The 13,899-nt window shown below is 34.9% G+C and overlaps 2 protein-coding genes and 1 pseudogene across 4 annotated transcripts; all 3 read left to right on the top strand.

Moving 5' to 3' along the window:
- The first annotated feature begins 66 nt into the window (after nt 1–66).
- On the top strand, nt 67–6,490 carry LOC111299907 (kinesin-like protein KIN-8B; annotated as a pseudogene). Its single transcript, XR_016330147.1, has 15 exons — nt 67–108; nt 189–287; nt 377–493; nt 1,152–1,238; nt 1,548–1,692; nt 1,799–1,894; nt 2,857–2,944; nt 3,169–3,421; nt 3,509–3,647; nt 3,901–3,962; nt 4,041–4,277; nt 4,649–4,753; nt 4,835–4,947; nt 5,143–5,746; nt 5,897–6,490. The product of XR_016330147.1 is annotated as a kinesin-like protein KIN-8B (transcript).
- Nucleotides 6,251–9,431, top strand: LOC111299906 (COMPASS-like H3K4 histone methylase component WDR5A). 2 transcript variants are annotated; one of them, XM_022895426.2, is made up of 4 exons: nt 6,251–6,398; nt 6,501–6,569; nt 6,787–7,623; nt 8,777–9,431. In XM_022895426.2, the coding sequence occupies exons 3-4, from the start codon at nt 6,955–6,957 to the stop codon at nt 9,068–9,070; spliced, it is 963 nt and encodes a 320-aa protein (XP_022751161.2). In that variant the 5' UTR covers nt 6,251–6,398; nt 6,501–6,569; nt 6,787–6,954; the 3' UTR covers nt 9,071–9,431. The 2 variants fall into 2 exon arrangements, with proteins under 2 accessions (XP_022751161.2, XP_089603986.1); XM_089747860.1 differs by having other exon boundaries at nt 6,501–7,623.
- Nucleotides 9,432–11,893: 2,462 nt separating this feature from the next.
- Nucleotides 11,894–13,899, top strand: LOC111300703 (transcription factor bHLH18-like). The gene is made up of 4 exons (XM_022896320.2): nt 11,894–11,988; nt 12,122–12,724; nt 12,807–13,181; nt 13,276–13,899. The coding sequence occupies exons 1-4, from the start codon at nt 11,953–11,955 to the stop codon at nt 13,348–13,350; spliced, it is 1,089 nt and encodes a 362-aa protein (XP_022752055.2). The 5' UTR covers nt 11,894–11,952; the 3' UTR covers nt 13,351–13,899.

The raw sequence follows: 13,899 nt of genomic DNA on the forward strand, positions 1-13,899 counted from the left end.
AATTTGCTATAGCTCAGGATTGTAGAAAGATACGCTTTCGATTAAGTTCTGAAATCCATAAAAAAAATGCCGACGATTAGAGTTCCGGCTAAGAAGAAAACTTTGACAGTTAGTTTTGTCTTGTTTACACTTAAATTTACCGTTCATTTTGTTGATTTTTCACGGCTTTCATTTCCTCATGATCTTAGCTTTTTTTTAAAAAAATTTTTTTAGAGGTTGCTGTAAAATGTAGATCATTAACTGACAGAGAGCGCAGTCGTGACATTGTTAGAGTAAAAAACCATAAGGTAAGCAGTCAAATTCTTCTTTTTTTTTTTTTTTTTTTTTTCTAATTTTGATTTGAAAATGTGAAAATGAGAAATTTTTGACATTGAAGGAGGAGGTAGTGTTAGATCCGGACTTATCAAAGGATTATTTGGATCGCATTCAGAATTGAACCAAAGAGAAAAACTATTGTTTCGATCACGCCTTTGGTCCTCACTGTACAAATTTGGTATTTGAAAAGTATTTTTTTTAATAGTAAATTTCCTTTTTGAAGCTTGATGCTTGAAAGCTTTGTAATTTTTGTAAATGGAAATTTTCAACTTACAATTTGGAATTTTGAATTTGAAACAAGAAGTGCAGATTTAAATTTAGTATAAATTGTGTGATAGAGATCATAAACACATGGTTTTTCATGATTGCGACTCAAATCTATGAATTTATTAAGTATATGTTAGTATATATTATTTTCATAGTGTTTGTGAAAAACCAAATCCAAACTCACTCTCCCAAGTATATGTTTCCAAACGGAGACTATTTTAGAGGGGACGCAGTTTGTAAAGAAAAGGAAAAGAAAACCGAATTATGAGAAAATGATTGTCCTTTTTGTTTGCTATGTAATTTCCGGTGGTTCTAAATTTCTGGTACTTTCTTTTGGCTGCAACTGCAATGTACGATTGTGTGCTCATTTGCGATTTTGTGAAAAAGGTTAAGTTGCTAGGTTAGTTTTATATTCAAATTATAGTGTTTTTCACTGAACCATGGTGAAAAATAATTGGTTTAAGTTGTAATTTCTATTTTCTGTATTTAACAGAAGGCTGTTTGAAGTACTCACTTTCCAATTTTGTTTTATCATGATCTTTTTATCTAACTTGCTTTTATATATACAGGATACCTACCAAAAATGTATATCTACTATAATCTCTGGAGTTGTGCAAGGTTAATGCAACTGTGTTTGCCTATGGTTCAACTGGAAGGTAACAAAACGATGTATTGGCATTGCTATATTCTCATAATTAGCTAATTATCACTGCAATAAATTTCCTAGAGAACAAAAGATTTTGCCCAAGAATTTTTTTTTGCTAATTTGGTCAGGGTGTCCAGAGGCTTTGCCTCGTCCTAATCCCCTCCCTGGTCGATCATTTTGCACAAGAAGTTATCAACCTAAAACTTTCCCCAAAACAATTCTTGAGTTTGCATAATTATCTGAAGCTTATCTCTAGAGATTTTTGCAGATATATATCAGACTTCAATTATAAAAGTTTGACTATGTTGTGCATTTGCAGTGATAAAACATATACAATGGTTGGGACACAACATGATCCTGGACTCATGGTTCTCAGTCTGCACACAATTTTTGATCTCATTAAAAGGGACAAGAGCTTTGATGAATTTGAAGTTACTTGTTCCTACCTTGAAGTCTACAATGAAGTAGGGAATAAACTTTTACCAAGAAACCTATGGCCTTCCCATAGTATATTTAATTATTATTTTTTGTTATATATGTTATTGAATTTTCAATTTCTAATGTTTTAAGGTTATCTATGATTTACTCAAAAAATCATCTGGTTCTTTGGAGCTTAGAGAGGATCCTGAGCTAGGAATAATTGTTGCTGGGCTAAGATGTATTAAGGTTCAGCCTCTTATCTCTCGATTTCAAGCTACTAAACTGAATATATTAAATCTGAGTGTTGTTTGGAATGCTAAATGTTGATTTCTATCTATACATTATAGTTGGTCATTATTTATCGAAGTTGGAAAAGAGTCTACACAATACATTTGAAGGACCTTTCTTTTCCTTCTTTTTTAAAGAAATTTTAATCAGACAGTGTATTAAGTAATTTGTCTATAGTTGAGCTTTAGCAATGATATTTTATATCCTTTTGTTCTTTATTGATGGAAAGAAATCTATTTTGTTCTTAAATTTAAGTGTGAACTATTTTATTTCTTAAGTTTAAATATAATCAATAGAATCCAATAATAAAGTATAACTAATAAAAAGAAGCTGCAGTCATGTTGTAGTGTCAAGTATATTTTTAATCATTCATTAATTTAGTGAGAAGAGGATGCTAATTTCCTGTGAGAAGTGAATTAATATCTTTTGTTTCACATGGTATCTAATTGGTTCCCTATTGTGGTAGTGATTCAATATGGCTTTACTAGGTTTGGTTTGAATTCGTGGCATTTTAGGGTGCCTAACACTACAAAAATGACTTTTCTCATCTGTTTTGAGTTCATATTAAGGTTACTTTTTGTGTGATGCGTCATTGAAACTATGGCCCATGCAATTGCCTGAATTGAATTTTTGTCATAGAAAGTGGGGGCTTAGCTACCGCTATTTTGTAACTCTTCCCCTTAAAAGATAAAAGACTAAGAATCCAACAACCTAGGATCACATGCAGTTTTATGGTTTATATTTTTATTATATAGACTTTTTGTAATCTTTTGTGGATGAAATTTATATATTTGAAATTTTCCTCCATATAAATCATTGGTGTTCCAACTTTATATTCTTTTATCAATCAATGTTCTAGCTTGTGGGTGAGTGCCAAGCTCTTGATGCTTAATGGTCTTTGGTGGGTTCTTCCTCATCAGGGTCATTCGGCTGATAAGATTCTTGAACTTCTAAATTTGGGTAATAGTCGAAGGAAAACAGAAAGCACAGAGGCTAATGCGACATCATCAAGATGAGTAAGCATTAGTTTCAGTCTCACTTTGTAAAAGATGTGTTATTCCTATTTATTTTGGATTTTCTCTAATGTTGCTTATTTTCATATTTGTTCTCACTTTTGGATGTTCTAAATCATATATAGAATTCCTTTACAAAAATTGTATTATATTTTCTTGGAGCCCTCACAATGTGTTGTAACCTTTTGCATGATCTCATACAAAGTTGTCTTCATCCTACTAGATCACATGCAGTTCTGGAGATTACTGTGACAAGAAAACGGAGAAACAAATATAAAAATCAAGTCATGCAAGGAAAACTTGCACTTGTGGATCTTGCTCGCAGTGAACGAGCTTCTGAAACAAACAGTGGGGGCCAAAAGCTGATGGATGGAGCTAACATTAATCGTTCACTTCTTGCTTTGGCGAACTGCATCAATGCTCTGGGGAAACAGCATAAGAAGGGTCTTGTCTATGTTCCATACCGCAAGAGGTATATGTTAGTGGCTATTGTAGCTATTGTAGCCTGAGTGCATTTTGCTTATGCAGCTATTGGTAATTTTGCAGTATAACTAATGAGGATACTTAAAGATGGTCTGAGTGGTAATTCTCACACAGTGATGGTTGCCACAATGTCTCCAGCAGATAGTCAATATCATCACACTGTGAATACCCTGAAACATGCAGACAGGGCAAAGGAAATACAGACGCACATCCATGTAAGGCTGAATATACCTTTTGGGAAGACATTATTCATACCTCCCAAGAACATAAGATTTTGAATTTTTCATTAACTCCTTTATGTTTATGCTTGTAATTCCTTTTAACTCCTTTTCTATGATAGATTATGCATCACATTTTTTGCCCAGTTTTCTTGCTTTATTTGCCTTTTCTTCCCCCTAAAGTCAAGAGCTGTAAGTTCTTTTATTATGCTGTATTATCAAGTGCCTCGTTTATCTTTTGTTTTTTCAGAAAAATATTGGCACAATCGATACGCATGTATCAGATTACCACGAATGATTGACAGTCTTCATGTAAACATTTTGATGAATTTTCTTGAGGTTGTTATTGATTGCAATCTTATTTGGTGCAATGTCCTATTGGTTGCATAGATTGAAGTTTGCCAATTGAAGAAAGAACTAGCAGAAAAGGAATCACAGTAGAGTGTCAAAACAAATGAAAGGGCTGCAGATGATGAACTGTCTTGGTTAAACGTTTTGAGCCAAGAAATCAGTGAAAATGTTCAGGAACGGATAAACTTACAGAAGGCACTATTTGAATTTGAGGAAACCAATCTTCGAAACCACACTGAACTCCAACATCTTGATGATGCTATTGCAAAACAACAGGTTGGACTTTCAGGCTGCCACTTTGCAATTTCTTACCTATATTTAATGAGTTGTGCTCGTCATTAACGTCTTTCTTTCTATTGATGTTTCTCAATCGTGGAAGACGGAAAATTTCTCTTTTTCTTTGACAAAATCCTTTGAATTATGATACCAAGATAAAAGTGAAGTACACAATGTTTGAGTTATTAGTACTTGCAACCCATCCAATCATCAATCCACCTAACCAGCCAATGGCTGTAACATGACTTAAGAATATCCTGGTCAAAGTAACAATAACAAATGACAAGCTTTCTGTTTTTAAGTTTCTCTTTTTCCCCTTTATTTGGTGAGGTGGTGGGTGGATTAATTATACAATTTTGTGATATTCATAGGCTTCTGAAAAGGATGGTACAGTTGTTGAAGCTCTGAGAGTAAGGAGGCAAGATATTCTTGATAACATCCGTGACAATGATGAAGTGGGTGTTAATTACCAAAAGGTAAACTTTGCTGCTACAGAGGCTTAAATGGTTACAATCTCTTTCTGCTTCTAATCATGTCAATAATTAATCTTCTTATAGGAAATTGAAGCAAATGAAAAGCATCGCTGCCAACTCCAAGGTATGATTGAGGAAGCCATTAGTAACAATGGCAATAAAACCTACTAGCACATACTCGCGCAATATAGACTCCTGGTGAGAGGACACTGAATAACTCTTTTAAGTTTACTTCTAATTAACTACTGTAGTCTTTCAAAATTTTGACTGATGGTATCTATCTATAGCTGCTAATTTCCACTTTATGCAAAGGTTAACACATTGTGTGACTCTAGATAGTGAAACAATGGCTTATGCCATCAAATTCTCATAGTTTTCTTCGTATTAATGCGGGGGATGGCTAATGCTGAGCTTCAGTTTGAAATGGCAATGAGAGATCAAATAATTCACAACCAAAGAGAGGCACAAAGAAATCTTTGGAACTTGCTTATGGGGTTGGGACTAGACGAGAAACGGAAATTGGACCTTGCTGCCAAGCAGGAAATAACAATTGAAGATTGGACAATGATACGCTATCTGGACCTTTCAAACAGGGAGCAGTCACCCAAATTGGCAGCTGGAGGATATGCACCTCTCAGTTATGGTCTTTCTATCAACCAATGGCATTCAAGATCATCTTGCATCTACCAGAACTATCAACATGTTGCTTCAAAGTCATTTTCTACAAGACCCTGGGATCTGTCTCCTACTTTTTGCAGGGAGGAGCACCATAGTTCCTACTACTTACTAGCTCGTGATAGCTCTCCTCCATATGTCAGGTTTAGGAGCTGTGATAACAGGGTTGGTGGTCATCCATTTTCATGGTTTGGAACTCCTGATAAGCTTCCTCGAGATTTGAGGAAATCATATCCAGAGATGATTAGTCTGGCTTCATCATGCAATGAAAGCTCTCTGTCAGCTCCAGCTATGAGTGCAGATTTTGAACTGGGGCAAAAGGTAGGATTTAGTCATGCTCATTGATAATTTGCATTATGTTTTCCTGCTCTTCTTCATATTCTTCCTCATATGCTCATTTTAAGAACACTATCAGATTTTTTGTCATGATCTATTGTCATACTTTGTCTCTTAACTTTTTCTCCGTTACAGAGGACGATATGAGGCACAATCTCTATAGCAAGGGTCCTCATGGTGGAATGATCAGCAGCCAAGACACAGGAGCAATTGTTTGGTCACGGTAGATCAACCAATGGTTTATTGGGATTTATCCCATCCGAACAAAGCTTTTGTTCGTGCAGCTCAAATCATATTGTCGAAAACCCCAACTCCTCAAACCATCCAAGCCTTTCCCGCGTACCTTCTTTTCCTTCCCAAAGCCCTAAAACTTAAAGCCTATCCCTCCATTTTCGTATAGCCCTCTTTGTTTTGTACCCTTGTCTAACTTTACTTTTTTTTTTTTCAATCTTTTCCCCACAATTTCCGTACATTCATTGTCTGTAAGAATTCACTCTTAGTAGGAATTGATAGCTGAATTCTTTGTTTCCCTCGTGGAGAGACAGCTCGACGTGTAGCTTGACAACCCAAGCAGCGGAATGTAGTTATTTCTGTATCAGTATGTTTCATAGCAGAAACATTACTATCATTTTGTCAGGTTACACCAAATGCAATTTATAAGTTGTCATATGAAACAGTAAACTTGCTGTTAACTTGTTTATAATGTTAAATGTTTATTTATTTATTTGATGAATTTCAGATTGTGTTTAGGATCTCCTTGAAGAGACGACAACAGAGTAGCTTTTTTTTTTCAGCTGTGATACAATCAGTAAGTCTGCTCGGCTTAAATCTGATAATTCTTGCGTTATATTTATTTGGCATTAAATATGTAATAAATATAAAAAAATTATTATATTTTAACTCATCAGAAATATATTTTTTTATTTTAATGAAATTCATTTATAATTTTTATGAATATTGTAAATCAGGTCGTTTTATATATATTTTTTGTTTATCATTTTCAATATTGTTTCTAAAATTATCAGATGATTTGTAGAACATGGTGTCTAAGAACACAACTAAACTAGCATAAGAACATCTTCTCAGTTATCACTGCTTAGTTTCCTTCACACTTGAAAGCCTTAAACCCTCCCCAAAACCCTCTTCCTTAAAATCCCCAAAATAGAAAATCTTTGAAATTTCACCCTAAAAATATGTCGGCGGAAGCAACAACAACAACAACCGAACCTTTCAAACCCTACAGTCTCTCCCAAACCCTAACCGCCCACAAAAACGCCATCTCCTCCATCAAATTCTCCTCCGACGGCCGCCTCCTAGCCTCCTCCTCCGCCGACAAAACCCTCCGCACCTACTCCCTCTCCCCCACCACCGCCACTCTCTCTGCCATCCATGAATTATCCGGCCACGACCAAGGCGTCTCCGATGTGGCCTTCTCCTCCGACTCTCGGTTCCTTGTCTCCGCTTCCGATGACAAAACCCTCCGTCTCTGGGACGTCCCCACCGGCTCCTTAATCAAAACCCTCCATGGCCACACAAACTATGTGTTCTGCGCCAACTTTAACCCCCAATCTAACATGATCGTTTCCGGTTCTTTCGACGAAACGGTGCGTGTTTGGGACGTGAAAACGGGCAAATGCTTGAAAGTTTTGCCGGCTCATTCTGATCCAGTGACAGCTGTTGATTTTAATCGAGATGGGTCCCTCATTGTTTCGAGTAGTTATGATGGGCTTTGTAGGATATGGGATGCTGGAACTGGGCATTGTATGAAGACTTTGATTGATGATGAGAATCCGCCTGTTTCTTATGTTAAATTTTCACCTAATGGGAAATTTATACTTGTTGGCACTCTGGATAATACTTTGGTAAGTTCTTGATTTTGGGTTTTTTTTTTTTAGTGTATGTTAGTTTCTTAAAACGTTCTGATTTTCTCTGGTTAGATTGAGGGTTTTGTGTATTGTTGGTTTTCTAATATTCAGAGTGAATGGATACTGAGGAGATGGAAATATAAATTTAAACTCATTGGAGGTAATTTTGGGGGTGCTTAGGCTGGAAATTAAGGAAGGAGCTGCCAAAGCTTTATAGTACTTTGACAGCATCATCTAATCAAATTCTTTTTTTAGTTATTTTAGTTCATCAGTTTGTTTTCCTTACTTTTTTGTCACTTTCATGTTCAAATCTATTCTCAATGAGATAACATTTCAAGTTTTCAACTTATGTATGTATATATATTTGTGTATTAATAATGTTCATGGCCTTGTGCTACTACTCACTGGTTTCTGTTTCTGTTTTTTTTTTTTTTGTACTCTTTTCTACATTGCCGTTTTTATGTGAAGATCACAGCTCTTCTTAATCTTTAGATGAGTGTGTAAATTTGGCCTTGTTTCGTCTTCATCACATAACCTTATATAATGGCAAGTTAAATTTTCAGCTTTATTAGCTATGGAATCAATGAATGGCTTGTTTTGTCTAATATCTCAGTAGCTGCTACTGAAAATCATTCTTTGTTGAGAAAAATAGTTAGGTTGTCTATTTGGATTTGTAGAAATGGATAGAGCATCTGTCCAGATGCCCCATAAGAATTGTTAATTTGTCATACTTGACTCACTAGCAATGCAGTTTCAACCTTTCCATGCTTCCTTGCTTATAAATGGACCTCACACTTAACTTTAGGTGCTATTGCATTTGGAAACAATCTGTTTAGCTGAATTATTTTTGAGTTTTTTTTATTTTTTCCTTTATCAGTTGACCTTGCTTATAGCATATTGAAGGGAGTTTCTACATGCAGTTTCCTAGGCAAAAATTTATCTTGTATCTTATTTGTTGAGTTCTATATGCCTATTAAAATGACTTTGAAGTATTTTTTGATGTTCTTAGTTCTGACAAAGATTAATTAGATATTTTTGTATTTCTGCTTGTTTTCTCTACCCGGTGTCCATTTTCTCAATTTTATGATAGATTATTCAAATATTATGTATATTTGGTGTACTTTTTCTTATTTTCACATTATCTCTGCAGAGGCTTTGGAACTTTGAAACTGGGAAATTTCTGAAAACTTACACTGGCCATGTGAATTCAAAGTATTGCATTGCATCTACTTTCTCTATAACAAATGGGAAGTATATTGTTAGCGGTTCTGAAGATAACTGTGTATACCTGTGGGAACTTCAGTCCCGAAAGGTAGTTCAGAAGTTGGAAGGTCATACTGATGCTGTTATTTCAGTTGCATGTCACCCCACTCGGAACATAATCGCATCTGCTGCACTTGGCAATGACAAGACTGTGAGGGTATGGACCCAGGAGAGGGAATGATCCGCTTCTAATAACAGTTGTTTGATAACATGATTCAAGTTGGGGCGCTGGTGAAGATTTTTATTCTAAGTGTAGACCAACTTGCTTGTCTGGCTGAAACTTGCATTTTTCTGGAGCTATTTATAACATTCTTCCTTGTACCTTAATTTCACTAGTGATTTTGAACAGTAAACTTGCAGATTTCTATGCAAAATGTGATGCAATAGCTAATGCAAGAAGGGAATTCGGTAGCATGAAAAATCAGGATCAAGTTTCATGGACCTCTATAATATGTGGGTTATCCCAAAAGGGTCATGGAAAGGAAGCCATTTTAATGTTTAAGCAGATGTTGGGCACTCACATTAGACCCAATTGTTTTACTTATGTTGGTTTTATAAGTGCTTGTACTGTGTGCTAGAAGAGGAATTGGACGATATACACACACTCACACATTTAGGTACATACAAGAACTGAAGAACTTAAAACTCTATTTTTTTTTTAACTTTTTGAAGCACACACTTCTTAACATACCATAAATCATAGTACTAATTGACAGAAACAAGGTATGTAAGAAAATTTAACTAGAATGACTAGAAATTGTTTTCTTATTCACTCCCAACAGTAATTGGGAAATGGGAGGGAGGAAGGAAAATCCAAAAGAAAAGGAGTTGCTGCTGGACCCTAGTTTGGGTTTGTTGATGTTGTTGGATACCCAACAACACTGCAAAATTGGCAAGAAAGCAGGAAAGAGGTTAGCTCTTAGAAAATAAGACAAAGCAGTGTTCCAAACAAAATTTAGACCAATGATGTGCCTGCAGCCAGGCTGACTATACACCTACAAACGGTCGAACACAAAACGACAAAAAGCAAGGGTTTCGGCCTTCGAGTCTTTGTAACCTTAGTGCTCCATTCGTTATTGTTATTTCGGTTTGATTATTAATTAATTTACTTTACTAGTATATTAAATGTTGTTTAATTTAATATACATGCAATTAGAATTTTCGTCGTTACTAGTTATAATTTTTATTGACACATGTAATTTTATTAAAAAAAAAAAAAGACAGAATATAGTTGGTATGCAGATTACCATATATACCTACTCTTCACATATTATTTACCAAAATACTGCTTAATAAATACATTAATGGCCATTTTCTTGCAGCTGACAACCAGATTATGAGGACAATTTTGTAACTAAATTTATAAGAAAACATAAACAATATAAAAAAATTAGAATTTTTCCAAAATTTTAGGGAAATATGAATTCTAACTCTTGAGTCCTCACATGCATTAAGAAAATAAGAAGAAAAAATAGAGGTAGAGCTTAGAATTAATACTTACTATTATTGTGTAGAAAATTACCCATTTACACTGTTTAATTAGGGTGAAATCTGGGTTTGGAGTTGTCGATTTCTTTAAGGATACGGATAAAAAAATATTTAAGTTACAGAGGGAAAAATAAAACAAAATAAAAAGATGCTAAGATTTAGATTATGTCAGGATTGCCACACATGTTATTTGCTAACATAGTCATGTCTTGTGTCTATTGGCTCATACGTGACGTATCTCATCCGCATTCTATCAGAGACTAATAGATATATAAGTAATAAAAAAAAATTTACTCAAAGGTTATTAGATTTTATAGATGGATGATCAAAATAAAATATTTAAAATTTAATAATTATTCGTGTATTTTATTTAATTTTTTATAATGTATGAAGGAAAATGTGATAATTTTTGAAAATATTAAATTAATAATGTAATTTCGCTATAATCTTATCTCGTAATTTACTTGAATTTTATTAATAATTGCATATCATGATTTTGGAGGAGAGTTTCAAATCACATGTTTCGTACTAATTCCCTCTAATTTTTGCATCTTTTTAACGATTATGTCAAACAAATATTAAAATGGTTCAATTGAACGATGTACTAAGTTTCACATTGGAAGAAGTCCCAAAAAAATTTTTTTTTTAAAAATCTTAACAAGGTCGGCATAGTCAGCTATGCACTTCTTGGTCAGGACATGGGCTGTTTAAATTTCACACTTCTTTTCACAGCAAACAAATGAACAATCATGTTCATAACCTGAGCTATATCAGGAAATACTGAGTTTGGGTTTCATGAAAATTTTGATATGTGAATAACTGAGTTGAATTTTAAAAAAAAGAAAAAGAAAAATGGCAATTATTGTGATGTTTTTCACACCCTGGACTGGATCCACTAATTGGTTTGAATGACATGATGAGATAACTACAGCGCAGGGTATGGAGGCTTTGATGATAGCAGTTAAGCATTGATGTTTGTGATTGGCCTCTTTTCTAGGCTAGAATTATTAAACAAATAATCATTGAAAGAAAGATTCATAAACCAAAAATGAAATAAAAAAATCTTGACAGGGACCACAATGACTAATTCAATAACTATTTAGTTCTGCTCCTGGTTGGTTTGCAATCTCTATTTGGATCAAGTTGGGATTATTTTATTTATTTTATTATTATTATTATTTTTTTGCAGTGTCCACGATTCCATCTCAGCCTCGAGAAAGAGAGCAACAGCCTTGAATTGAATAATTGTTTCAGGATAAGGACAAAATTTTCAAACGTGGGTTAGAGAAGAATTGATGGATCACACACAACTGTAAGAGTGAAAGAGAGGAGAAGTCTGTTTTGCAGTTTTCGGCCATTGCAGAAGAAAAGGATAGGCTGATAACTACAGCAGTTTTTATAATTACTGGAAAAAGGTAATTCATGAATCTATGGTTTTCTAATTTTTCTTGTTTAAGATGTAAGGTCTGAAAGCGGAGTTTTCTTCTGAGCATATTGGTTTCATTAATTTCTTCATGTCTAAAGTATTTGAATTTGAGCTATCTTTGATCTTTCCAGGAAAATCTTATTACAACAATGGACTCTTCATCAGCGAAATGGTTATCAGAATTGGTAAGCTTACTAATTAAACAGAAACGATCAATATGAGAATATATATGGTTGCAAGTTCCAACTGTGATATTTCTTCATAATTATATATGGTTCGATCTTTTAACTTTTCTAATTTGGGGTTTTGAATTTCTAGGGAATGGATGAATACAACATCATCCACCAATGCCATATGAAATCTTTAGCTGAACTCGCCACCGCAGATGAGATAGCCACTGCCCTCGCCAGTGGGAACTTTAAGCAATCATTTTCCTCCGAGCGGTATTCCTCTTACCCTAATTTCACCTCCAAAAACACCACCACTTTTAGTGGTTCATCTATTGAAACTTATGATCAGAGAACTTCAAAGAACCTCAAAACTAGCAGTAGTTGGAACTCTAGCACAACCACCGAGCATGTTCCCCAGAAACCTTCCTCTCCCACCTCTCAAATTCTTTCTTTCGAGAAACCAACTTCAATGCCTGCCAATTCTCGGCAGTTTTATAACATAGACAACACTGTGAAGCCTAAAGACGAGATTGTATCTTCGGGAAACATGAACTTTTCACCTGTGATCACAAATGGTCCTTTTGAGACCACAAATTATGCACCAAAAACCAATCAAGGGATCCAGAGGACTTACTCAATGACTAGAAGCCCTTCACATGCTCAAGATCACATACTGGCTGAGAGAAAGAGAAGAGAAAAGCTTAGCCAGCGCTTCATAGCTCTCTCAGCAATTGTTCCAGGCCTGAAGAAGGTACCCCATAATATATCTTTATTCTAGCTTTTTCTTTCTTTGTCAGGATTTTTTGAGAAAAACCAAGAATTTTTGTTTATAGATGGACAAAGCTTCAGTTCTAGGAGATGCTATCAAGTATGTGAAACAACTTCAAGAACGTTTAAAAGTGCTGGAGGAGCAAACCAAGAAGAGAACTGTGGAATCCGTAGTTTTTGTGAAGAAATCTTGGCTATCAACAGATGATGAGTCCTCTTCATGTGAAGGGAACTCCGATGGCCAGTCATCTGATGCAGCACTACCAGAAATTGAAGTCAGAGTCTCAGATAACGATGTTCTCATTCGAATCCACTGCGAGAAACAGAAAGGTTTCGTGGCGAAAATACTAAGCGAAATAGAGAACCTTAATCTATCTGTTGTTAATAGCAGTGTCTTGCCTTTTGGAAATTCCACTCTGGACATCACCATAATTGCTCAGGTAATTAACTAGCACAAATCGGGAACTTTTAATTTGTTGAAACTGAATTCAAGATGACCAAAGAAAATCAATACCTTTTTTTTTTTTCTTGCAGAAAGATGCCGAATTCAACGTGACAGTGAAGGATCTTGTTAAGGACTTAAGAGTGGCTTTATTGAAGTTTATGTGACATCCTAGAAGATATCAGCTTCCAGCTTCATCAGTTTCTGCATCAGATTCTTAATTTCCACTAATATCCTCAAGTTTATGTATTTATTTTTTCCAAATCTTCCAAGGGAAACCAAGGCTCATAAATCTCTAGGTCCCAAAACTTGTTTTACCGTGAGGTTCAAACTACTGTGGGGTTTTTCTTCTGTACTTGGGTTTTCGCGTGGTTTCAACTGTTGACCACGTTCACTTACCCTGATTCTGCAACGGCTAATTAGAATTCATCTAATTAATTATGGTTTCTGGGAGAGCTAAGAGATTTCATTAACCTTGCAATAATGAAATCTCTCCCTTCTCTCTGAATTTGCTTAAACATAGTGTTTATCAACATTGCTCTATATATGTTGTTCTACAATGGAGAGATGAGATCAAGCAGTTTCTCTCAGAATTGTATCTGGGTTTTTTTCAGGGATCTGACCTCCGTCTGAAACTCCTCTGTAAAATTTAAGGTTTGGCAATTCTTCTAGAATTGGACTTTTTTCCTTTCTGTTTCCACTGTAACATTTGATTG

This window comes from Durio zibethinus, chromosome 18 (genome assembly GCF_047325235.1).
Source record: "Durio zibethinus cultivar Kanyao isolate XHJ-2024 chromosome 18, ASM4732523v1, whole genome shotgun sequence".
Lineage (NCBI taxonomy): Eukaryota > Viridiplantae > Streptophyta > Magnoliopsida > Malvales > Malvaceae > Durio > Durio zibethinus.